Source organism: Emys orbicularis, chromosome 4 (genome assembly GCF_028017835.1).
Source record: "Emys orbicularis isolate rEmyOrb1 chromosome 4, rEmyOrb1.hap1, whole genome shotgun sequence".
Lineage (NCBI taxonomy): Eukaryota > Metazoa > Chordata > Testudines > Emydidae > Emys > Emys orbicularis.
In genome coordinates, this window is record NC_088686.1 from 136,043,972 (window position 1) to 136,071,064 (window position 27,093).

The following is a 27,093-nucleotide window of genomic DNA, read 5'->3' on the forward strand; positions in this document are numbered from 1 at the left end:
CTGAGAGAGACTTACCCTCAAATGCCACAGAGTCCAGTGATGAGGGCACTCACCTGAGAGGGGGGACATCCAGGTTCCAGTCCCTGCGCCACATCAGGCAGAGGAGGGATTTGAACCAGGATTATCCTGGGTGAGTGCCGTAACCACTGGGTTATAGGTATAAGAGGAAGCAGCATCTCCACCTTGGGCCTTGTGAAAGCCAGTGGCGCCTCAGTCAGGAATCTAGTGCAAAACATTGAAATGGTGTGTTTCGGCAATCTCAACACCAAGCATTTTGACATTTCCAAATTATTTTTCCTGACCAAAATAGTTTGCTAAAACCGACACAAATTCACGAAATATTTCGATCGACCTGAATCTGTGTTTATTTGTGAGAAAAAGTTTAGTTTGAAAAATGTCACCCAGCTCTAATTATACCAAATTATAGCACACAAAAGTGTACACATAAACCATGTGGGGCTGTGACCAGGCTTTAAAATAGTTTCAGACTTGGTTGCAAGCCACTGGGTGAACAGGGCCTCAATGGAAAGTAGCTTCCTATTGATCTAAAGCCACTGTATTTTGACTCCTCACTTCATGGCTCCTAAGCATCCTGCTTAGTGAGCCGAATGCATCATTGTCATAGCAGCTGCGAATTTGGCCTAGTGTATTTCGGCCAGGACACCCTCACGGAGCAGGGATGGTGCTCTATTTTCTTTTAGCATCTTGGAAAGTGCAGCCAGATGCCCCGTATATTTTAATAGATGTTCTGTTGGAAACAGCTCAGATACCATGTATTGTTTATTATTTGTATTATCATAGCACCTCGGAGCCCTAGTCATGGGCCAGGACCCCAATGTGCTGGGTGCTGTACAAACACAGAAATGGTCTAATAATTATTACATGGTTAAAAATATTGTCCTGGGACTCCATTTGAGTTTGTTCCCTAGTGTGCCTCGCTTAATAATGTGAAACTTAAATGACTCTAGTAAGTTAACTGCTCCCTTGGAGCTGAATTGGTGATTGGATACTTCTCACCCTGCTATGACTATTGTTTGGTAAGAGCCTCCAGCCGAGCTGCTGTTAAAATAACAATACATTCCTGAAGGCAGAGATGGCTATCTTCACAGCTGAAAGACCCCAGATTGGCACAGACTGGCGTGGATTAGGTGTACGGTTCTTACGCATATTGACACAACATTGCAAAATTGTGCTCCACTGTTACTGCAGCAGGAGATCTTAACATGTGCCATCATGGTCCATAGAATTTGATGATTGCTTTGATGTGCAGGGTAGTCTGCTTGCTGATCTGGTTTGTTTCCTATAGGTTGAATAAAATTTGCAGTGGACTCTCTCTCCAGAGGAAGAACCAGTTTATGCAGCGGCTACACAACTACTGGCTGCTGAAGCGCCAGGCGAGGAACGGTGTCCCTCTGATCCGGCGCCTCCACTCTCACTTGCAGTCCCAAAGAAACGCAGAGCAGGTACCACCCCTCATTCCAGTACCACATGCTGTAGCAGCTGGGCAGAGAAGAGGAATGTGGGTGAGGAAATAAGTTTGGGGTAAACTGGAAAGGGGAGCAGGGTGGAGAAACTGGAAAAATGTAATTCAACTTTGAGCACTGGCAGAGGTGCAGTCAGGTGATGAGTTCTGGGTATTGAATCGGGGATTTGGGATGGGTATGAGCGGTAGAACTAGAGAAACACCCTGTTCTTTAAGGTAATTACAATGGAGAAGGAGTGCTCTTTCTTAATCTATGCTGCCTTCTGTTGGTATACTCAAGGAGTCAGGCCAGGTCAGTACTTGAATGGGAGATCCATTGTGCTGCAACAAATGGTGCTGGTGATTCAGTGGGTGGCACTCTTCCTCGTGAGTCAGAATGGAATCAGTGCCCTGGGATTGTGCTAGTGTGTGATGTACTGCTGGTGGGACCATCTTTCAGATGAATCATAAAACCACTGTTAAAGATCCCATTCACAAGACAAGAGGTGTTAGCTCCAGAATCCTGGCCGAATCCCAATTTGGGTAATTCCTCCTGCGGCTTCAATTTCAAATCCTCCAATGCACATTTATGGCCCTATTTAAATAATAATCAGATACAGCCTTTTTCGCTTCCTCTTCTGAACGGACGTGCAGTGTTAAACAGTGGCTGCGTTCCAGACCAGTGGTAGCTGATGAGGTAGTGAAGTCAAGTGATTCCTGTATGCTGTAAAACTTCTTTGTGGAGCATTGTGTATATTGTGCACATATATTTTTACCATATTTAGTGGAAATCACAGATTTGATTTGTGTGGTGACTTCTGACTGACTAATGCAAAATTTAATTTGAGTGCAAAATTTCCTTAATATGTTGATTTAGCAGTTTTCAGTAAGTAGTCATTGTAAATGAATGCTTCTGGGTGAAAGACACAAATGTAAATCATCAGTACTTCCTTTGTGATTGTCTTTTATTGGTTGTCTCAGGTGAGCATTTATACATCAGTATGTTCTTGTCATTAATTGAAAAGCAAAGAAAAGGACCTTAAGAGGGGAAGGCTGGCTGTGTAGTTGAGGAACTGGGTTGGAACTTGGGAGATCTGAGTTCAGCTCCCAGTTCTGGCTCTTCCTGTGTGACTTTGGGCAACTTGTTTATTCTCTCTGTGCCTCAGTTCCCCATCTGTAAAAAAGGAGATAATACTTCCTTTCTCCCATACACACAGACTAAACCCTGTCTGTCGAGGTTGTAAACTCTTTGGGGTAGAGACCATTCCTACTATGTACAGCACCTAACACAATGGGTCACCATGCTCAGTGGTAGTGTAAATAATAATGACTTATATAAAAGGAGTGAGAGTGCGAGTGAACATGGACTAGATCTTATTTCTGGAATGTGGTTATAACCTGGTTTAGACCTGTCCACACAGACAAGACCAAATGCCTGTTTTACCATGATCAGGTTGCTATTTAAGTATAGTGCTTAAACCCAGTCGATTTTGTAGTGTGGATGGGGTCTAGTAGAAATGGAAGTAGACAGGAGGAAGAGTATGGGAGCGGAGACACTTGGAAAAAGTAGACAACACAAGAAGTCTGTATGTGCATTTCATCTCATCCCACTGTTACCCCTGACAGAAGGAGCAGGATGAGAAGACCAGTGCAGTGAAGGAGGAACTGAAGTACTGGCAGAAACTGCGGCATGATTTGGAGAGAGCACGGTTGCTCATTGAGCTGATCCGTAAGAGGGAAAAACTCAAACGGGAACAGGTAGGTAGATCCTGGGCCTTTCCTGCAGCCTCATGCGCCTCTCCACTTGCAGCTGGAAGAGGAAATGAAACACAGCAGCTTCTCTTAAATCTTTTTTCTCTTTGCACAGGTTCTGACCTGCAGAGGTGCTGAGCACCCACAACTCCCATTGAGGTCTGAGGGAGATACAGGTGCTCAGTACCTCTGCAAATCAGACCCTTGCTGACTTGCAGTGCTAGGGAGAGGCTGACTGATGGCACTGTGCTGTTAAGTGCTGTGCAAGCTTCTTTATATAACTACCTGTGCATTTGAATCATGACCTGCAACATCCCTGCTATTTCTGTCCTGAGCATGCACCAGATGCTTGTGCAACAGAAACTAGATCATCTTTAATGTTTATTCCAGTATTTTGGTAACTGTCACACCAAGAATGATCCTAAACCCTCCTCCTCTCCATTTGGTAAGGCAAAGATTCCTATGTCTTACCTTGAGGTGTTTGTTTGTTTTTTGTGAGAGAGGCAGTTTTAAACTTAGACCACTTACTAACCTGGAAAGTTTTCTCTTTTGTCCTTGCAGTTTTTCAAGCTTATACCAGCTTGCATGGTCAGATTTCTTCCACACTCTCCATCCTGGTCTCAATATTATTTACTTTGCTTACGAGCTTGTCCAGTTGGGAATCCTTTCTAGTGACAGCTGACTGGACTCCATCCATTTTTTGACCGAGATCTTCTGATGGGGCCAGCACTGTTTCATCCTGTTTATGTTGTTCCTGACTTACAGGAGTGGGGTTATCTTGCTGTGAATGCTGACATCCTTTGGGTGGGAGGGTAAAAAATCATTCCTTTGTTTGTTTCCTTTTACTTTTGATATCTTGATATGTCTGTATCACAGGTAACTACATCCTAAACAGTTTAGTGAAATTCCAGTATAGTTTGGAAAGGAAAAGTTACCATGGAATCATAGAATCATAGAGTATCAGGGTTGGAAGGGACCTCAGGAGGTCATCTAGTCCAACCCCCTGCTCAAAGCAGGACCAATCCCCAACTAAATCATCCCAGCCAGGGCTTTGTCAAGCCGGGCCTTAAAAACCTCTAAGGATGGAGATTCCACCACCTCCCTAGGTAACCCATTCCAGTGCTTCACCACCCTCCTAGTGAAATAGTGTTTCCTAATATCCAACCTAGATCGCCCCCACTGCAACTTGAGACCATTACTCCTTGTTCTGTCATCTGGTACCACTGAGAACAGTCTAGATCCATCCTCTTTGGAACCCCCTTTCAAGTAGTTGAAAGCAGCTATGGAGAAACATATGTAGCTGGAACTGCTTCTCAGCACAGCTTTTAGATGTATATAATATACATTCTTGGCAGTCCTAGCTTTTGGTCTTCATACAGATTAATCTTTGATGTTGTGGAAAATATAGTATAATCATGCTGTCACTGTAAACCTCTTTCTGTGTTGTCACCCAGGCTCTTACTGTTGCTGTCTTATCATTTAACACACAAAATAAAGTTTGCCTCACATAAGTAGAAGTCCTTTCCCTAGACATTGGGTTGGTGATTTTAATGCCATACAGAAGGACTGTAATATCAGGGACCTTAAGAAATTAAAGGAGGAATATATTTTTTCATTCAGTTCCATCGTCCTTGAAGTAGAAACACAGCCAGATCAGATCAGATAAATGGTCCATCTAGTCCATTATCCTGTCTCTGAAATCAACCAGTATTAGATGCTTCAGAGGAAGGAGCAGGAAACCTTCTGATGGACAACTATTGAATAGCCTACCTCTAGAGTCTTTCTAGTTAGTGATTGGCTTACGCCCAGAAACATGAGAGTTTATATCCCTTATAATCTATTTATTTTGTCTAATGTAACCCTGGATGTTGCTATTCATAAAAAAATGCCTAAATCTTTTATCCTTTTTTAAAAAAACAATCCTGCTAATTGATCTTATATTTTGAGGCTGGGAATTCCATGGGTTACTTTGTGGGGTGTTAAAAGGTGTTCCCTGTTATCAATTTTACATGTGTTGCCTTTTAATTTCATTGGGTTTCCCCTTGTTCTAGTGTTATGAGATAGACTAACTAGGAGCACCCCAGTTTACAAGGTTTAGTTCCCTGATAGAGGATGTATCAGATATTAAACTTGGACTGTAATTATTTTTGTTAAGATGGTAAGAAGGCAACTTCTTTAACTATATGACTCAGTATACTGCCCAGTATTTTTGTTAATTTCTACATTACAAACAGAAGAAACAAGCACTTGATCAAATGTGCTTCAGAAACGAGTTTAAAAAGGTCTGAGGTTGCTGTCAGTGAATGGAATGGAATTTAACGGAAGTAAGGGAAATGCCACTTGCATTTTCCATTTTTGATAACTGCATGTGATTCCTTTTCGCCATTCCCAGGTCAAAGTTCAACAGGCTGCTATGGAGTTACAGCTGACTCCTTTCAATGTGCTGCTGCGCACAACTTTGGATCTGCTGCAGGAGAAGGATCCGGCTCAGATTTTTGCAGAGCCCGTTAACCTGAATGAGGCAAGTATCTTTCCTATAAGCTAAGGGCACTGCTTTGAAGGTGGGAGGAAGCTCACATGGTGTCATAGTTGGCAGGGGCAGGGCATTGTTTTGAGAGAGCTCAGACCATCTTTGTCCTCAGTTAGCATGAGCTAAGGAATTTCTAAAGGAGGCTCACACGGGATATCCTAGGCATTGTTTTCAGGAAGCTTACTACAGCATCTCAGTCAAGTAATTTCATTCTGCAGAGCCGGGGCACGTCTGGCTCAATTGGGTGGAGTATATGTGCATTGGTGACATTACCCCTTCTGCAGGTGGAAAGGACATTAAGAGTGCTTATGATGGATGCGCTCTGGTTGGCTAGTAAATGGTTTTTGTAATTGTACAGGTTTTATATGTTTAGGTTCCAGATTACCTGGAATTCATTTCCAATCCAATGGATTTTTCCACCATGAGGCGGAAGCTGGAGTCCCACCTGTACCGAACCTTGGATGAGTTTGAGGAAGACTTTAACCTTATAGTTACCAACTGCATGAGGTATAATGCTAAAGACACGATTTTCCACCGAGCAGCTGTCCGGCTGAGAGACCTTGGAGGAGCGATATTACGCCATGCGCGACGGCAGGCTGAAAACATCGGCTTTGACACTGATGTGGGGATTCACCTGCCCGAGTCACCCAAAACAGAAGACTTTTATCGCTTTTCTTGGGAGGATGGTGAGTTCCCCTGGGCTGTTTATTTTTAGGATTGGCAAACAGTCCAGTAAAAGCCAGACTCCTAGAGTCTGTGTGTAGGACCAGCCATCATTCTGACCATGTTACTTTGGCTGGGCTATAACTGTACCCACCATTTGAGGTGTAAGATTTGGGCACATCCATTTACCTATATAGGCACTTATATGGCTCCCATTATTGTAGCATCTAAGGGCCAGATTTCAGATGAGTTTAACACCCACTTCCAGGGACAGGTTTTCAATCTTAGCTCCTCTTCAGGGACTTAAATAAGTGGGCAGCTTCTCGAAAGAGCCCCGTAGTGTGCTGAGCTCGTCTGAAAGTCTGCCGTGCTGCAATGGGAGCTGCTGGCTGTTGAGCACTGTGGAAAAGCTGGCCCTGATTGGGGATGCCAGGCACTTGGAAATGTGGCCTGGAGCTATTTTGAAAATCCGGCTGTATGCATCTAACAATGACAAATTTATCCTCACAACACTCCCTGTGAGTCAGGGAAACATTTTTAATCCCCATTTTACAGATGGGAAGCTGAGGCATGGAAAGATTAAGTGATTTGCCCAAGGTCACAGAGGAAGGTTGGACTAGATGACCTCCTGAGGTCCCTTCCAACCCTGATATTCTATGAAGTTTGTGGTAGAGCCGGGTATTGAAGCCAGCTCCCCTTAGTCCCAGACCACAAGACCACGGGCTCACTATTTGCTGTGGAATCCACGTGCCATGGCTATAGTGCAAATTGGGTATTTTTAAAGAGCCTTGAAAAGATGAATTCATGCAGGTTTAGGCTGTCTTGTACTTTATATAATTGGCCCACCATTCCCCGACCTCTACCTAGGTTGGGAGGCTGGTTTACTGGAATTTAAAATGTATGGGAAAGGCATTCCAGTGCATCTCACAGAGAAATCAGTTACATGCTTGTAGGGCAGTTTATTGTAGGGACAATCCTGCCCTGGCCAGCAGCTGGAATGGGAGGGTGTCTTCCATTTCTAATTTCCATGATTATTTTGAGTCACAACTGCAGATAGCCCAGTCTAACCTCATTTCACCTTCTCCTTGCACTGGACATAATGACCACATGCCCTCTCTCGACAAGGTCAATCTGGGTAGCCAAAGAATTGGCATGTTCTGAAGGAGTTGAGGCAGGGGGATGGGAGGAATTCTTTGTGAAGGGGACTGCATAGGTATGGTGGGATTGTGACCCAGAATACCAAAAACACCGTAGCAACAGTCTTGTCACAGAGACCTTTATTCCTGGCATGGCCTGAACTTATGATTGCTTCAGTTGTAGAAACCACCATGAGACGAATCTGCATCTCTGTAGCATTTGTTCCCAACCCCATGCAGTACGAAATAACTTTGCTGAACTTAGTTCAGACTACTGCTTCCCATCCCTCCCATGGAGCTCGCTCTCTGTCTGTGATCTGCTTCCTAAAGGACGCATCCCTCTTGGAATGTGATCCTGAGAATTCTTCAGTCCTCCACCAGTGGCATAGCATTTGCAAATAGCATTGATGAGAAGAATCATAGAAATGTAGAGCTGGAAGAGAACTTGAGAGGTCATCTAGTCCAGTCCCCTGCACTGACGCAGGACCACGTAAACCTAGACCAGCCCTGATAGGTGTTTGTCCAACCGGTGCTTAAAAACCTCCAATGACAGGGATTCCACAAGCTGCCTTGAAAGGATATAATTATCCTTATAGTTAGATGCATGGCTGTGACGTGGAATGGTTGGTTTGGGTACAGTGGAATTTCCTCCTCCAAGGAACAGAGCGGCTTTCTTTCACTCTTTGAGTACACGAGGTGTCAGCAATCACTTCTTAACATTGCTTCTCTTCTTGGTGCAGTGGACAACATTCTCGTCCCCGAGAATCGGGCTCACCTTTCCCTGGAGGCGCAATTGAAGGAGTTGCTGGAGAAGCTGGACATGGTGAGCACCATGAGGTCCAGCGGTGCCCGGACCCGACGCATCCGGCTCTTGAGACGTGAGATCAACTCCCTCCGGCAAAAGCTGGCCCAGCAACAGAACAAGACCATGCCAAATGGAGAGCCTGCCTCACGGGAGGAGGGGCTGGACAAACCGCTAAGGGGAGAGCAGGACGAGGATGGGGAGAAAGGTGAGAGGTTTCAGCCGGTCTCCAAGGGAACTGGAGAGCACTGCAGCCTGGGCAGGAAGGGAAACCTGTTGGGGATTGCAGAGGACTGACTCGATGATTGTATCATTCATCTGTGCGCTGGGAAAGTGCGTTTATTGTATCAGAAAGAGATATGGGCCACAGGTACCGAATTTTGAAAACAATCTGGAGCAGGCTGTCCAAGGGATGTAGGGCATCAGAAACCTTCCTGATACTTCATGGCACTTTATCGATTGGAATAGGCCATAGATTTCTGCTGCCGGGATTGTATCGTTTGAGGGATTGGAATTGGGAATGGGGTTACAAGCCTTTCAGGAAAGGCTGGAAGAGTATGAGAGGAGAGGTTGGAGGAGTATGTCACAGGTTGGGTTTCACTGCACCTCTGCCCCCTCCCGTGGTCTGCTCAAGGGATGTTCCTTTAGGTCTCAGATCTCAGCCATCATTTCTGTATGGGTGGGGACCCCCGTCCCTCTCTCTTTGGGCTGGGGATTTAGGCTTGCAATCCCCCTGTTATTCTCTATGGCTATCCCAGCAGGTCTGATCGTAGTTCAGCACCTGTGGTTCGTGCTCTCCCAGGGACTCTGACAGCGTTACCATTGACTAGCTAGCTTTCACAAAGTGTAGTATATTTATTTTAAGACAAAAGCAATAGAGAGAAAACAGAACATAAAACAATACAGTCTACACTCATGCAACGCTTACCAGGTGTAGCCCATCTTCCAGATAGAGCCCTGGTAGGTTCCCAAAGTCCTTCAGACCTTTCCAGCGGAGTTTTACCCTTTTGGTTAGAGTTTCATGTCAGTTTGAGGTTCAAAATGAAGCGCTGTGGCTCAGTTCAGGCTCCTTCTTTATACCAAAAGCCCTTTTTTTGTCTGCTGGCCTCTCAAACCTGGCCTGAACCAGTCTATGCAATTCCTCCCAGGGGTGGTACTTCTCTGGAGTTACTTGTCACTGGATTTGCAGTAATTACCTCCCTCTGTTTGTTGTCCCTGGAGGAAGCTTGATAACCCTCCCCCCGTGGAGCTTAAATACAATCCCTCGCTCACAAAAATGCATATAACATTTATAGAAGCACAAGTTTATGAATAATCCCTGTGTCTACGGTGTATGGCATATCTCTAAATAATAGTCTTTAGAAGTTTCTACGCTTCCAGTGTCTCACATCTGTCACTTCCCTGCTTTGCTGTGTCTTACTATCTGAGGTTGTTCTTTCATACATTGGAAATAATATACCCAGATAGTGGCCGTAGAGATATGAGGCATGCAACCGACATGGCAGCTGGATCTAGTGTGGAAGAAGCTGGACTTGCTCTCCATCTGGGGGCACTCTAGTTCTGACCTGTATCTTTATTGGGGTGCCTTCCGTAAGGGAGAATGACAGGCGTCTGTTATCATTTGAGCCCATGGCTTTCCTGTCGCCATAGGAAAGGGGTAGAGTTGCTATCAGTATTTTTGGGAATAACACTTTCTAAAATGTTCAAGCAGGTTCTTTCTTTCTTTAGCAGATGACACCAAGCCCCCACATCCACCCACCCTGGAGCCCACGGGACCCGCACCCTCCCTGTCTGAGCTGGACTCTCTGCAGGACCCTCCAACGCTCAAACCCATCAGTGAAAGCAAGTCCTTGAACAGACTGCAGAAGCGGATGAAATCGGAGGGCGAGCTCTTTGATAAGAAGGCGCTACAGAGGGAGAGCCACGCTTTCCAACGCTTGCTCAGTGACAATGGGTTGAACGGACTGGCCCTTCAGGCCATGGACGCTCCTGCCAGCCCCCCGTTCAGTGGCGTGGGCAGGCGTACGTCTGTCCTTTTTAAAAAAGCTAAGAATGGGGTGAAGCTGCAGAGGGGCCTGGACTGCCCCCTGGAGAACGGAGAGGACCACAGCCAGAGCGGACAGCTTTCCCCCTCCAGTGCGGAGGGCGAACAACAAGCCCGGAAACGGCTGCGGAGTGGGAGCTGCAGCGCGAGTGATAGCGAGAAATCCCCCAGGCAGTCAGGAGAGACAGGTGATTCCGCTGGGCTTTTCTTCCTCTGATGTCTGGAGCTAGTCTGAGCAGGGCTGCCTGGTCACCACTCTCTTGGCCAGCTGGCACAGCTGCCTTTGTAAAGATGGTCTCCAAACTCCCATAGGTTCAGCTGCTTCCTTTAGTCATTGCAAAGGGGTAGTGGGCATTGTAGGACTCCAGTGCTAAATAAATAGGGGAAAACTATGGTTAGGTAGGAATCTATCCAGAGGAATTGCACTCCAGCAGCCAGCCAAGAAGTGGTGGTGGGAAAGTGGCTTGCAAGTGTGCGAGCTTCCCCTTTACTCAGCAAAGGCTGCATCTCTTCTTCCACCTCCCAATGAGCCTGGCACTAATATCTCAGCAGGTGATTTATTTATTTTTGAATGTAGGGCTTCTTAGAAGTGTCTGGTTGAGTAAAGTCCCCAGTAGTGGCTTAGAAATGCATGCTTTCCTGCACTCCCCTCTGCCTTAAAAGCTGAACGTGGACGGACCCCCTCTAGGAGTGAGAGTTCCCTACCACAGCGATGACTTGTTTAGGCCCTGGCATCTCTCCAAGGCCCTGACGGGGGAGCATAATGGGCTGGGGGGCCATAGAGGTTTAGGGGCCTCAGCTCTCCGTAGCATGGTATCTGGTGTTGGATGAGACATTACTATGTTAAACTTCATTTTAATTAAATTTACAGATGGTCCCAACTCACAAAAACTGGAGAGAAGAGAAAAATACAAAGGGCCCTTCTAGTGGTTCAAAATGTGGGTAGGAAATGCTAAATGAGATCAAATTTAGGATGCTGCCAAGTGTGGGGGAGCACCTGAGTGAAAACAATTCAAAGCAAAAATAATGACCGACGGGGGGGGGGGGGGGGGAACCTGGAAAGAGATCAGATGGCAAATAAAGTTAATGTGATTTTGGGCTGCATATTCAGAAGCATCACAGGGCAGGGAGATAAGAGTAACCTCTGTTTGTAAGACTTTAGTGAGCTTGCACCTGGAATATTGCAATCATTCAAGGACATCTCACAGCCAGAAAGATGTTAACAAATTGGAGAGAGTTTAGAGAAAAGTAATCAGAATGGTGGAATTGACTTACCGGAAAGATTAAAAGAAATGAGTTAAGTACAGTTTGTCTAAGCAGTGACTCCTAGTTGGGGGACACACAACAGATACTTAAAGGACAGAGAAGAATGATTTAAAGCTGTCCAAGGTGGGCTTAGGTTTAGCTAAGAGTAAGAGGATGAAATTAAGAAAGAAGAAAAAGTTAGGTAGGATATCAGGAAGTCCACTGCTGAACAGGTGTTTACTTCTTTTTCCTATGAGCTGAAATTTTGCTTTTTTGATCCAGTCCCTTCCCCAACTTCAAACCTGGCTGATTTATCTTAATGTTAGGAGTGTAAGTAGTATATAGGGTTTGCACTACCGCTGAAGCGTATAGGTCAGCATGACCTGTGTTACTAGAACCAGGTTACTCCCAGAAATATGTTTCTTGTGGCTCCTTGTTCCATATTTACTGGTTCAGAGATTGTAGTGACGTTGACACAGGCATACGGATGATCATCTCTGAAGTGTCACGTTTATTCCTGTTAGAATTCTGACAGCCTGGTTTGAAACTTGTGTGACCTGGTACCTAGAGCCAGATTCAGTCCAGGTGAAATCTATGGAGTTGCATCTGCTAACACCAGTTCTGAATTTTGCTTCTGGTGTCCATGGAATGCATCTCATATGATGGTGCTCAGCCTCCGAGGTGACCTGTAAACCCTCACTGGCTATTCACTGTAGGTGTGTCCCTGCCTGTTCTTTGGAGTTTGTGTCTCCTTATGGTTTCTTGTGTAAGCTGAAAGATGATCCTGCATTTGTATTTATTTATCAGAGAACACCACGTCCTTGCAATGTGGGTTATGTTTTGTTGAGTTGGTAAATTCTGCAATTGTATAGAATGAAAAACCGGGCAGCTTAGGGAGTGTTTCCAACTTTGGATATTATAGTTCAGAGGAATACGTTTAAATATTCCGTTTCATTGTTAAAGTGACATTTGAAATGGCCTGAGAGAAAGATGGTAGAGGGAGATTTGGTCTACCCGTGGACCGTTGCTTCCTTACTCTCTTAGCTTATTCAAGTGAACTATGCATTGGAAATCCAGAAATCCAAGGTAGAAGGTTTTATCTAAGGTGACATTTTCTAGATCTCGGATTTGGTTTCCTAGCAAAAAAAATACAATTATCCCTGTGGTTGTTAGTTGTAGCCAGAATGAGTTACCATTAGTGTTCCAGCAGATATGACACCAGACTGGGAGTCAGGATTCTGGAGTTCAGTTCCCAGCTCTGCCACTGACTTTCTGTGTGAATTTGAGCAAACTACGTTGCCTCTCTGTCCCTCAGTTTCCCCATCCTTAAAGTGGAGGTAATAATGCTCAATCACCTTTGTAAAGCAGTGGTCTCCAAAGTGGAGAGTTCGGGCGGACTATCCGAGCGGCTGGTTTTTTTTTTTTTTTTTTTTTGCTTTGGCAGTTCGGGTGGGAGTCCGAGCGGCTTTTTTTTTTTTTGCTTCGGCGTGGCGGGGGGGTGCATGCTCAAAAATATTTTTTACTGATAGGGATGTGCGATCAAAAAAGTTTGGAGACCACTGTTGTAAAGCACCTTGGAACTGATGGGCAAGCTGTTGATCTGAGCTTGAAAATCTGGGTGCATTGACTAATGGGCACATCTGACACAGCCTGATGCTAAAACTGGGCTCCTGCCTCGTTTTCTTTTCAGACAGCCCCAGAAGAAGCAGATGATTTGTTTGCTTTGGGTCTCCTCTGACTCTGCTTTGCTAGTTGTACCCCATACTGGTCTGCCATAGGGGGCTCCTTTTGTATGAAATGTGGGGGGACTGCTGCTTTCCAAGGGAACAGAGGCCAGAGGCCTGTTTTCATGTTTAGCCATGGGTAGACATAGCAGTCAATCAGTGCTCCCAAGATTTGTGTGTGTCATTCTTCAGCCTGTCCTGTGGACAGTAAATAAAGCACTTCATTTATCCAGAACAGATGTTTGGTTGTCCAGACAAGAGGCCTCGCCTCCAGTAATCCCAGTGAGTTACAGACCAGCAGATGCTGGGGAGAGGGAAGGTGAGCGAGAAGTGCCCTCTCATCAACAGTTAGAAACTGATTGGAGAAATGTACCAGTGACTGCAGTGACCACCACCCCTTGTTTGAAGCTAAACCATTGTTCCAAAGAGTTAAGGAAAAAGCTGTTTTACTAGATCCCTGCTGGCTGCTGCTGGGTCTGGGGAACTGAGTTTAGCATTCACTTTGCTGTTAAATAAGATCTTTTTTTAAAAGTGTGTGTGAGGGGGGAATAGTCTGGCTGTCGATATGATACCCTCCTTCTGAGATGCAGGGTCCAGAGCATTAGGGTGACAGTTCCTGAGCAGGTTGTGATGCCTCTGGGTCTCTCCCTTCAAGCATCCTTGGGTCGTGGAGAGGCAAACCAGGCCTTTAGGCTGATTCTTTTGTGTCTTCTTAGCAGGAGTGACCAACGGCTTTGGGAAACATACGGAAAGCGGGTCTGACTCGGAGTGCAGCTCCGGCCTTGGCAGTGGGCTGGCATTTGAAACCTGCAGGTAAGTCCCCTTCGCTGAGCCCTTCCCCAGAATATGTACTGTCTACACACGAACACGAAGCTGGGGTGTAAATCTACCCCACACTAGCTTGCTGTACACCGAATGTCTGCATGGACCCCACTGCTGCGCATAAAAGTTCCATAGGGTGCTTTGATCTATCCCGCTTAGAAATGGAACTGGATCAAAATGCTCTAGGGACTGACTGCACTGTCAGTGTGAAGCAGTAGGGTCCACCCGGACACTTAGTGCATGGTAGATTTGCACCCCAGCTTTTTGCGAACTAAGTGTAAGTGTAGGTAAGTCCTATATGTTCTCACTGGGTTTCCTTGCCCTTCTTTCTAAGGCAACTTCACCATGTAAAATCCTGTTCAAATTGTTTCTTAACTTCTGTATTAATGTTGGGGCTGAGAGCCAAAAGCCTCTTGCATCTGCACCCTTTACACTCCCGATATAGTTCTCAAGCCAGTTCATAGATCCCAAGACAGCGTTTGATGTTTTAGATGTACTGATGTATAGTAGACTCATGTCACCTGATATGGATGTACATGCTCTAGCCACTTTTACACAGGTATATCCATTACCAGAGAGCCAAAGTTGGGGAAACATAGGTCCTACCTGGTCAGCCCAACCCTCTTGAGGTGAAGATGAGCCCCCATCACTTACCAGCACTGCTGCTTTCATTCTCCAGCACATGAATTTCTTAGATGCTCTTGTAACTCACAAATAGTATTGTTTTTAAAGCCCAATTTTGCAGAAAGATAGTCCACAGTACTCACTAATCTTTTGAATTTCTTTGACAAATATTTTGGAAGGTCTGAGATAGCAGGCTGTAAAACAGTCTACAGCATGTGAGCAGAATGTATCCCTTCCCACCCACCCCACCCCACCCCACCCCACCCCTTATAGGGCTGGATTGTGCCCTATCCTCACACGGCTGCGTTGGAAGGAACACAAAGACACTTCCCTGCACACATACCATGTGTGGCAAGTAAGGGCTGGCCACAATTTCAGGGAGCTTAGGGATTGCTTCTGACTTCCGCCCCTGCAGGAGCAAAAGGACAGGGAGGGTAGAGGCTTAGCAAAGTAATGGGTCCATCCCCGAAGAAGGAGGTATACTACACCTATTACGGGGGTGTAGTGAGATCATAGAATTGTATCATAGGACTGAAAGAGACCTCGAGAGGTCTTCTAGTCCAGTCCCCTGCACTCATGGCAGCACTAAGTATTATCTAGACCATCCCTGATAGGTGTTTATCTAAACTGCTCTTAAAAAGCTCCAAAGACAGAGATTCCACAATCTCCTGAGGCAGTTTATTCCAGTGCTTAACCACTTTTACAGTTAGGATGTTTTTCCCAATGTCCAACCTAAACTGCCCTTGTTGCTATTTAAGCCATTGCTTCTTGTCCTATCCTCAGAGATTAACGAGGAAAATTTATCTTTCTCCTCCTTGTAAAAACCTTGTATGTACTTGAAAACTGTTATCATGTCCCCCCTCAGTCTTCTTTTCTTCTGACTAAACAAACCTTTTTTTCCCGTCATAGGTCATGTTTTCTAGACCTTTAATCATTTTTGTTTCTGTTCTCTGGACTTTCTCTAATTTGTCCACATCTTTCCTGAAATGTGGTGCCCGGAACTGGACACAATACTCCAGTTGAGGCCTAATCAGCATGGAGTAGAGCAGAAGAATTACTTCTTGTGTCTTGCTTACAACACTCCTGCTAATGCATCCCAGAATGACGTTTGCTTTTTTTGCAAGTGTTACACTGTTGACTCATATTTAGCGTGTGATCCACTATGATCCCAGATCCCTTTCCGCAGTACTCCTTCCTAGGCAGTCATTTCCCATTTTGTATGTGTGCAACTGATTGTTCTTTCCTTAGTGGACAACTTTGCATTTGTCCTTAGTGAATTTCATCCTATTTAATTCAGATAATTTCTATAGTTTGTCCAGATCATTTTGAATTTTAATCCTATCCTCCAAAGCACTTGCAACCCCTCCCCGCTCGGTATCATCCGCAAACTTATCTAAATCGTTGATGAAGATATTGAACAGAACCAGATCCAGAACTGATCTCTGCGGGACCCCACTTGATATGTCCTCCTATTGTCTGGGAACGGTTTTCCAACCAGTTATGCACCCACCTTATAGTAGCTCCATCTAGGTTGTAGTTCCCTAGTTTGTTTATGAGGTGGTCATGCGAGACAGTATCAGAAGCCTTACTAAAGTCAAGATAGACCACATCTACTGCTTCCCCCCATTCCACAAGGCTTGTTACCCTGTCAAAGAAAGCTATTAGGTTGGTTTGACACGATTCGTTCTCGACAAATCCATGCTATTACTTACCACCTTATTATCTTCTAAGTATTTGCAAATTCATTGCTTAATTATTTGCTCCATTATTTTTCCGGGTACTGAAGTTAAGCTGACTGGTCTGTAATTCCCCGGGTTGTCCTTATTTCCCTTTTTATAGATGGGCACTATATTTGCCCTTTTCCATTCCTCTGGAATCTCTCCTGTCTTCCATGACTTTTCGAAGATAATCACTAATGGCTCAGATATCTCCTCAGTCAGCTCCTTGAGTATTCTAGGATGTATTTCATCAGGCCCTGGTGATTTGAAGACATCTAACTTGTCTAAGTAATTTTTAACTTGTTCTTTTCCTATTTTAGCCTCTGATCCTACCTCACTTTCACTGTGTTAGATGTCCATTCGCTACTAAACTTTTTTGGAGAAAACTGAAACAAAAAAGTCATTCAGCACTTCTGCCATTTCCGCATTTTCTGTTATTGTTCCCCTCCCTCCCCTCCCCACCCGCCACTGAGTAACAGGCCTACCCTGTCTTTGGTCTTTCTCTTGCTTCTAGTGTATTTGTAGAATGTATTCTTGTTACCCTTTATGTCTCTAGCTAGTTTAATCTTGTTTTGTGCCTTGGCTTTTCTAATTTTGTCCATACATACTTGTGTTGTTTGTTTATATTTATCCTTTGTAATTTGACCTAGTTTCCACTTTTTATAGGACTCTTTTTTGAGTTTCACATCATTAAAGGGTAAGTCAGGGTGGTCTCTTGCCGTACTTCCTATCTTTCCTATGCAGTGGGATAGTTTGCTCTTGTGCCATTACTAATATCTCTTTGAAAAACTGTTGACTCTCTTGAACTGTTTCTCCCCTTAGGGCTGGTCCACACTAACCCCCCACTTCGAACTAAGATACGTTATTCACGTAGCTGAAGTCGAAGTATCTTAGTTCGAACTTACCGCGGGTCCACACGCGGCAGGCAGGCTCCCCCGTCGACTCCGCGTACTCCTCTCGCGGAGCAGGAGTACCGGCGTCGACAGCGAGCACTTCCGGGATCGATCCCAGAAGATCGATTGCTTACCGCTGGACCCGGAGGTAAGTATAGACGTACCCTTAGACTCGCTTACCATGGGATCTTACCTACCAACTCCCTGAGTTTACTAAAGTCAGCCTTCTTGAAATCCATTATCTTTATTGAGCTGTTTTCCCTCCTACCATTCCTTAGAATTATGAACTCTCTCATTTCATGATCACTTTCACCCAAGCTGCCTTCCACTTTCAGATTCTCAACCAGTTCCTCCCTATTTGTCAAAATCAAATCTAGAACAGCCTCTTCCCCTAGTAGCTTTCTCCACCTTCAGAAACAAAAAATTGTCTCCAATACATTCCAAGAACTTGTTGGATAATCTGTGCCTTGCTGTGATATTTTCCCAACAGATGTCTGGGTAGTTGAAGTTCCCCATCACCACCAAGTCCTGTGCTTTGGATGATTTTGTTAGTTGTTTAAAAAAGCCTCATCCAACTCTTCTTCCTGGGTAGGTGGTCTGTAGTAGACCCCTACCATGACATCACCCTTGCTTTTTACCCTTTTTATCCTTTCCCGGAGACTTTCCACAAGTCTGTCTCCTATTGCCATCTCACCCTCAATCCAAGTGTATAAGATAACATCTCCTCCCTTTTTTCCCTGCCTGTCCTTCCTGAGCAAGCTGTACCCTTCTATCCCAATATTCCAGTCATTTGTATTATCCCACCAAGTCTCTGTGATGCCAATTATGTCATAGTTGTGTTTATTCACTAGCATTTCTAATTCTTCCTGTTGTTTCCCCATACGTCTAGTTATTCCTGCTTATTCCCCATACTTCTCAGATGTTGATAGGGTTGCCAGGTGTCCGGTTTTTGACCAGAACGCTCAGTCGAAAAGGGCCTCCGCTGTCTCCAGTCAGCATCACTGACTGGGTCGTTAAAAGTCCGGTTGGCAGTGCAGCTGAGCTAAGGCAGGCTCCCTGCCTGCCATGGCTTTGCATGGCTCCCAGAAGCAGCGGCATGTCTCCCCTCCAACTCCTAGGCATAGGGGCAGCCAGGGGGCTCCGTGCGCTGCCCCCGTCCCAAGTGCCAGCTCCGCAACTCCCATTGGGGGGAGGGATAGCTCAGTGGTTTGAGCATTGGCCTGCTAAACCCAGGGTTGTGAGTTCAATCCTTGAGGAGGCCACTTAGGGATCTGGGGCAAAATCAGTACTTGGTCCTGCTAGTGAAGGCAGGGGGCTGGACTCGATGACCTTTCAAGGTCCCTTCCAGTTCTAGGAGATGGGATATCTCCATTTATTAAAAAATGGGGGGGAGGGATAGCTCAGTGGTTTGAGCATTGGCCTGCTAAACCCAGGGTTGTGAGTTCAATCCTTGAGGAGGCCACTTAGGGATCTGGGGCAAAATCAGTACTTGGTCCTGCTAGTGAAGGCAGGGGGCTGGACTTGATGACCTTTCAAGGTCCCTTCCAGTTCTAGGAGATAGGATATCTCCATTAATTTAAAAAAAAAAAATTGGCCGGGAACCGCGGCCAATGGGAGCTGTTGGGGTGGCACCTGCGGACAGGGCAGTGTGCAGAGCCACCTGGCCACCCCTCTGCATAGGAGCCGGAGGGGGGACATGCCGCTGCTTCTGGGAGTTGCCTGAGGTAAGCGCCGCCTTGAGTCTGCACCCCTGACACACACATACACACCCCCGCGCGCCCCAACCCCCTGCTCCAGCCCTGATCCCTCTCGTGCCTGAACCCCTCGGTCCCAGCCTGGAGCACCCTCCTGTATCCCAAACCCCCCAGCCCCACCCCAGAGCCTGCATTCCCAGATGGAGTCCTCACATCCCTCCACCCCGACCCCCTGCCCCAGCCTGGATTCCCCCTCACACCCTGAACCCCTCATTTCTGACTCTACACCAGAACCCGCACCCCCAGCCCAGAGCCCATACCCCCTTCCCCAACACCCTGCCTCAACCCAGAGCCCCCTCCCATACTCCAAACCCCTCGGCTCCATCCCCCAGCCCAGACCCCCCCCTTCTGCAACCCAAACCCCTCATTCCCGCCCCCCCCCGAGCCCGCCCTCACCCCCACACACACACTCCAACCCCCTGAGCCAGCCTGGTGAAAATAAGCAAGTGAGGGAGGGGGGATGGAGTGAGCAGGGGGCGGGGCCTCAGAGGGGAGGTGGAGTAGGGGGCGGGGTAAGGGTGTTTAGTTTTGTGCGAGTAGAAAGTTGGCAACCCTAGATGTTGAGCCTCTCTGAGGCATAGTGCCTCCAAGTGCTCTCCCTGAGCGGTGCACCTTTTCATCTACCCTTATAGTGGGCGTCCTGCTAATAATATGATCTAATCAGTTTTGCCACTCTTAGTTAGGTTGAGTAGACTCTTGTTCCATATGTCGTCTTGATGAAGCCAATGGGACATTGAAACCAATGGAACTACTCACAGAGTACAGTGCTACTTAGTATCAGAGGGGTACCCGTGTTAGTCTGTATCCACAAGAACAATGAGGAGTCTGGTGGCACTTAAAGACTAACAGATTTATTTGGGCATAAGCTCGGAGTGAAAATTACAGCTACAGGCATAAATATATTGGCACATGAAGAGAAGGGAGTTACCTTACTACTTAGTGTGAGCAAGAGTGGGAGAAATGGGCTCATAATTTGTTCTAATACTGATGAGGTAGATATTTCTGTATCCACTGGAAGTTCCTTAAAGGAGTAAGAATGGTCCAGTGGTCTAAGGACAGGACCAGTAGCCCGGAATTCAGTGTCACTTCACCTTGCCTGTTTCCGTACCTATAAAATGGGGGAAATGATACTTGGCTCACAAAGGAATTGTAAAGATTAGTTAATGTTTTGTAATACACTCTGAAGATGAAAAGTGCTATGTAAATGCTTATTATAATTACAAGCAATTCACATCTCAAAAATGACATTAGAGTTGTGGGATGCACACAAAAACAAGGAGTTGAAAACTAGCCTGATGCCTCATGGAAAACATATACAATTATTCTAAGTAGGGTCAGTTCTCTTTACTGTTTTAAAATAATTGGTTACTAGGAAATTGCTATAATGTTACAAATGAAAATTTTCAGCTAGGGAACAAAAATCAAGAGTTACAAAATTCTTCAGACGTAGGGATACTGTTTTCATAAATGTTCTTGGTAATAAAGAACAAGGAAAAAGAGATCCTGAAAATCTGATACTGGAGCCCTATTTATCCATTAGAATCTGTTTCAAAGATGTTGGCTATTCTTTTATCCTCCAATATCTAAACACAAACCAGGTAAACTTGTTGAGTTTAAGTGTTATAGATTTGACTCTTAATGTACACTTCTTTGATGGGTTTCTCCCTCAAGTTCAGCAGGTCTCCTTAACTGCACCCACAAAAATATATCAAAGCAGATATATTGGCAAATTTTACTGGAGCATTTAATGAGGCCTGCTGAATGTAGACCTTTAGTGTTCTTTTCATATTGAGATTGCATCAGTCCAATCATTTCCCAGCATTTTCCAAACAGCTGGGGAATCCTGTAACTCAGCTGTGTTTTGTAGTGAAATCTTGCTTTCCCTAACACTCTACTTTCTGTTCCTTTTTAACAGTGGTTTGACTCCTCCTAAACGTAGTCGAGGGAAGCCAGCCCTTTCTCGGGTCCCCTTCTTGGACGGTGTGAATGGAGACTCTGATTACAGCAGCTCGGGTGAGAATAATGTCTACAGAAGAAGCTCTTTGGGGCAGACAGTCTTTTTTTCTTTATGTTTGTACAGTGCCTGGCACTACAGGTCCTGGTTTGTGTTTGGGATTCTGAGGCGCTACCGCCATACAAATAATAAATAATACTAATAAAAGGATTGCCGTCTGTGAAGCTGACTTCATAGCTGTTCACTGTCCTATTGCTATCACTACTTTCCTTGTCAGTGTGTACCATACATCAGTGTCATTAAGCCACACTCTTCTAATATTACCCAAGGCAATTCTGTGGTTTTCTAGCACGCCAGTGATCAGATTCTGATCCTCAGGTACTGAGGCCAGTCAATGGAGTTATTGCAGATTTACACTGGTGCAGCTGAGATCAGAATCTTAACTCTCTACTATACATCTATCCCCTTCTTTATAGCCACTGTACTCTGTCTCCTATCTCAATGGAAACTGTTATTGTCAAGGACGTTGTACACCCAGCAAACTGCTGCTGAGATAAGCTTTACATAGTCGGCCCACTTCTGGGGAAGTTTGAATCTTTGGGAGAGCTCTGTGTATTTTAACCTCACATTGGGATAGCAAAAGAAAAAATACATCATATATTTCCCAACCTCACCCTCACTTAGCTCATCCTATGTATGTATTTTTCTGATTCATTCTGACTTCAGATGCAGTCTATAGTCTGCATTGTACAGTATAGTGACCGTTCACCTCGGGCAGAGACTCTCTCACCCTGGGAAATTCACATTAATTAAAACTCCTTCTCAGAGGCCGGCAGCTAGCAGATTAGTCATGTGTCCCCCACATGGAACTTTTGCAGCCCTTCTGGCTATGATAAAAATGGGAGCTAATCTTATTCTATCAGCCTGAGCTAGACATCCCCTGCAGGGATTAAGCAGCCAGATACGTGACAGCAGAATAGTCTGCGTGTTTGTACTCCATTGAAAAAAATCTCGCTGTCTGAACAGTGATGCGGATTCATCCCTAGTGTAACTTCACTAATTTCAGCAGAGATTCACTAGGGGTGGATTTGACCCGTTATAATTTTGTTCTGGGGCTTACTGGGCCAAATTAATCTCTGATGATTTGATTTTAGGGGAGTTGCACCCATTTACTCTAGAACTGAATCTGATCAGTGTTTCTATATTAAAGGTGTCTCTTGATTCAGGCATGTGGTTGGGGTTGCAATTTAGGCTATTAGAAGGGAGTTGTGGTGACCCTATCCCATGAATTAAGAGGCTCTGATCTTGCAAGCCTGACTATATGTATTACTATAGCATTAATAAGGCTGGGCTTTTGCCATGGGACCCATCGATTACGAAATCTTCCATGGGTGTTTTGTGGGGGCTGTTTTGTTTTAATGTTCACAAATTTTGATATTTTAGAGGTTTTTGTGGCTTAGGTGGTAAAATAGCTGAATAAACCTCACTGTGAGGTGCACAGTAAAACTGTGGGTTGCGTGATTGGCTGACAGAGGCTAGAAGCCCAGCCACAACACCGTGACAACACAAAGAAGTAGAGTATAAAACAACATCTTAAATGGAGGAGACTGTGTCTAGTTGGTAGAGCTGGTAACTGGTACGTAGAACCCCTGGATTCTCCTCCCAGCTCTGCCAGAGTTGCTGTGCCCTCTAGGGCAAGTCACTTCACCTCTCTGTGCCTGAGTTTCTGCAGTTTTATAATGGAGTTAATATTTCTGTAATGAAATCATCAGTGCAGGATTATCATTCCTGTGTCTTGTGCATCCAATATGAGTGCCGTGAGAAACTCCCCAGCTCTTAAGACTTTTGACCCTCTGAAGCACCTCTGCCATTGTTTGATGGCTCTGGACCATTGAGTATCCAACCTCAAGTATCTCAAATCATTTTGGCTGGTTCCTTTCAACAGCAGGAAGCAAGAGCTCCCCTAAACCCTGCATTGCATATAAAAACACAACTAAGGACTTAACTTGATGATTACCTGTTCTGTTCCCTCTGGGGCACCTGACACTGGCCACTGTCGGAAGACAGGACACTGGGCTAGATGGACCTTTGGTCTGACCCGGTATGGCCATTCTTACGTTCTCATCTATACAACCATTTATTTTACGGCAAGCTGGGGTGTGAATCTACCCTGCACTAGACTGCTGTGGACTAATTGTCCGCATGGACCCTGCTGATGTGCATTAACAGTTATTTGGTGTGCTTTGGTCTAGTCCCGTTTCAAAGATGACTAGATCAAAGTGCATTAATTAAACATTAATGTGCGTCAGCAGGGTGCGCACAGATAGTTGGTCTGTGGCAGGCTATTGCGGGGTAGATTCGTACCCCAGCTTGCTGCAAACCAATTGATCATGAAGACAAGCCTAAGATTCCTCTTTTTTTTCCTTTCAAAAAATTAAAAAGGGGTCAAACCGCATCTTTCCCCCAAGCACTTCTTGTTATGAATGGAATTCACCCCTGCACTAAAGTTACACTTAAACCCTATTTTGAAGGTTGAAGTGGTGTGAAATGCTTTGAGCCTGCTCTTTGCACAAGAGTGAATGTCACCCATTATTTGTACTGGTGTTTACAAAAGTATCTTCTGCTTTGGTGACTCTTCTGTTCAGAACTATTCCACCTGTCATCAAGCTACATGTACCACTGTTATCACCCTGTGACTCTTCTTAAAAAATTCAGTGACAAAATCTTAATCCTGCTTAGAAATCACATAGGGCCTGATTTTCCGAGGTGCTGAGTCCCCCACAACTGCAGGTCAGCTACAGGTCTTAGCACCACCTTTTTATTAACAGGTTTCTTAGATGTGTGTGTTTCTAAATCACCGTATTGAGTTTTTAATAAAACTTTAACTGAAGCACCACTGTTGAAAATGTTGTATTGGGAAATGAGATCAGGAGGATGAGCACTTACCACCTTCTCAGCTGTTCTTTGCTCACCTTCCCCTGATGTTGTGAGAGCTGTACAGGGGACCCTGCTGAGCCAAGTCAGAGTGTTTCAGAATTTGGAGGAGCTGGAGCACAGATTTACTATTAGGGAAGTAATGATTTATAAAGTATTGTTGGTCCGGGGCCAAGCAGGGCTGCACTGGCTGCACTGGCATCCCAGAGGCAAAGCCATGTGCATTTTGCATCAGAAGAGAGCAAGGTTGGCATGGGACTAGTGAGACCCACCTCGTGTCAGGTTGGAGATGGCTGGGGAAATTCCAGGCAGTGGGACCATCTTTTTGTTCTGTGTTTGTACAGCCCCTAGCACAGTGGGGTCCTGGTCCATGACTCGGGCTCCTAGCACTACGGTAATACAAATAATAATAATATAATAATAGTAATCTCCACACAACTGACCTTATAGTCACAGGTGGACAGATCCCAGTCTCCAACTTCCAAGACCTGAGTCATGAAGCCAGATTGTCCAGCACAGTAATTAAAATAGATTAGCCCGAGAGGGGGGGCTCTCATTGCACCATCCCAAGAGGAGGGGGAACTGTGTGGGATTGCTTCTTACCCAAGGCATGGAGAGGTGGTGGAGACTCCCCTCCTGCTTACTTTACCCCCTGCTCTGCATGAGGATGTGAAGCAGCTCTGTTTCTGGTGTTGCACAACAACATAGAGCCTCGGAGCAGGGACATGGAGTGGCAGCAGAAGGCAAAAACAAGTGACTTTTCATTTTGCGTCAGCCCTCCATCAGGAAAATGGTGTTGATTATAAAATGATGTAGACGCCCACGTCCTAGTGGTGACGTATCTATTTGTGGGGTAAAAGGTGGGGCGGATGTAGGTTTATTTTGAACACAGTGAAATTTCAGCTGTGCACTTACCACATAGCAAGTAGGTTTAAAAAAGCAAGCCAGAAATTCTGCTCGTGTATTTTAGCCACAACAGCAGTCTCATCTGCGTTAGCTGGTTGCTTTGGAGAACGTGTAGGCTGCTGTGTCTGAGTTCGTAGACAGAGATTGTTTCTTCTGTTCCCTACTTCTCTATACTAATGCTCAGGCACTTCTAAGTCGTGTTTCTTTGTGACCCCTTAGGCAGAAACCTCCTGATGCCCTTTGAGAGCCACGCTGAACTGGAACCTTTGGAGTTGGTGTGGGCAAAGTGTCGAGGCTATCCATCCTACCCTGCCTTGGTAAGTACGCCTGTTGCACAGGATCCTCCCTTACTGCAGCAACAATTTTAGCAACGCAGAGTCCAGTGCAGGGGGTGCAGCATAGCCAGTTAGAAAAGAGAAACTTCCTCCAGGTCACGTAATGCCTGGTTCTTTCCGTTGCACTGTCAACTGCCATTTTGCTCATTGTTTCAGACCACTGGGAAAATGTTGCACAACATAAATCTGTTGGTGCCCAGCAATGAGCGCTTTCTTCTCCTATCTTGCTCACTGTTCTGGCGTATTGCGTGAGCTATCTATGCTGTTGGCCACATGAAACATGCATGTGCAATTACACACTTTGCTTGTATAGTTACTGCAGTCACACGTGTATATTCCTAACTGGCCATTTGCATGTGCAGATACCCAATGAATGTGTACAATTACAGTAATTGCATGTGCAAATATGCTGTTGCATGCACATTTTTGCGCCAAGCCTTAGGCACCTGGCCTTTTGAACAACAGTCCTTAGTATCTTTCGAGATTGGTGCATGGGCTGTTGCTAAGAAATCCATAGACTGGCATCAGGGGTTTAAAGGAAACGTGCTAGAGTTCATGGTCTAAGGCAAAGAACACAGCTAGTGCTAAAAAGTGTAGTTAGCACTGTGTTTTACAAGCATTATTTAAATAACCAATAAAGAGAGAATTCTGACATAAGTTTGAACAGGAGCCAGATAAGCAGTAAGTGTGATTCTACTCTTCACAGTTTCTGCTGCATATAACAAAGACATCTCTCAAGAAGCTGATCTTTTTGTTCCCTGTGTCTGTGTAATTTCCCCGTGTGGCTACCACTCGTGCATCTGCATTGTTGGGAGTGCTAGGATAGACAAAAAGCTGATGGTCGCTGGTTACCCTTTGACGGAAAATTGTAGGAAATAAAAGCTATTGTAGACAAAGGGGTGGAAAGTACAAAGGCGTCATCTACACTGGTGTAACAGTAGAGTTTTCACACCATGCTTGAGCTTAACCAGGGTTTATACTTGATTGTGGCCAAGCAGAATTCCATCACTGTTTGGCCAGTCACTGTAGACAGGACCAAACTATGCTAGAATGGTGTTCATAATCCATGTTCCTAGCCCAGGTAGGAGCCCAAGGTAGAGAACAATTGTTCTGTGCTGTCCCATATTGGCCAACTAAGGCATTTTAGATCCTCGTTTGGCCACAAGCAGAGTTTAGACTGTGTCAAAGCTTGGTTTTTAAACAGTTACATCAATATAGACAGAGTCTTATGTCATAGTTGAAACTGAACACAATCTGCTGTGCTTATGAAGAGTGTTGTTATCAAATTCGTCCAGCTGGCCAGTGTCAGCGCCCAACAGGTCATCTAAGCCAGTAGGCTGCATTTCTGCGCCCAGGTCAGAAAGCACAGAAGACTGGACCTGGTTTCATATCTGGTTTCTGCAGTTTCATCTTCCTCGTCTGACCTAATGTAAATGTTGGGCACATTGGCATTTCTGCTTTATACAGAGAGAATTGATACGTTTGATTTTACATCTGCATTTTTGGCCAGAGTACCCCTGGATCTGGCACTGCCTGTCAACACTTCTGAAATACTAGACCGGATTCTCATTTAGTACCAGTGTAAATTCAGAAGTAACTCCACTGAAGTCCATGGAGTTGCAGCCGGGTAAAACTGGCATGAGTGAGAGCAACATATGCCTATTGGATGCAATAATCTTGTTACATTTACTGTGTGAATTTAAATAATAAAATACTGGGTTTATACTAAGTTATTGACTACCAAAAAAGTATATATTAAAATACAATATTGTGACAGTGCCTCACTCAACGCTGT

The 27,093-nt window shown here is 45.2% G+C and overlaps 1 protein-coding gene across 1 annotated transcript in view; it reads left to right on the forward strand.

The window, feature by feature from the left end:
* Window positions 1-27,093, forward strand: part of BRPF3 (bromodomain and PHD finger containing 3) — a 45,258-nt gene that overhangs the window by 12,964 nt on the left and 5,201 nt on the right. Inside the window, exons 3-11 of the mRNA XM_065403871.1 lie at window positions 1,307-1,463; window positions 3,089-3,220; window positions 5,607-5,735; window positions 6,118-6,430; window positions 8,284-8,553; window positions 10,074-10,577; window positions 14,075-14,171; window positions 21,085-21,182; window positions 25,183-25,280. Coding sequence (XP_065259943.1) covers window positions 1,307-1,463; window positions 3,089-3,220; window positions 5,607-5,735; window positions 6,118-6,430; window positions 8,284-8,553; window positions 10,074-10,577; window positions 14,075-14,171; window positions 21,085-21,182; window positions 25,183-25,280 — 1,798 coding nt within the window. The remainder of the gene's footprint in view (window positions 1-1,306; window positions 1,464-3,088; window positions 3,221-5,606; window positions 5,736-6,117; window positions 6,431-8,283; window positions 8,554-10,073; window positions 10,578-14,074; window positions 14,172-21,084; window positions 21,183-25,182; window positions 25,281-27,093) is intronic.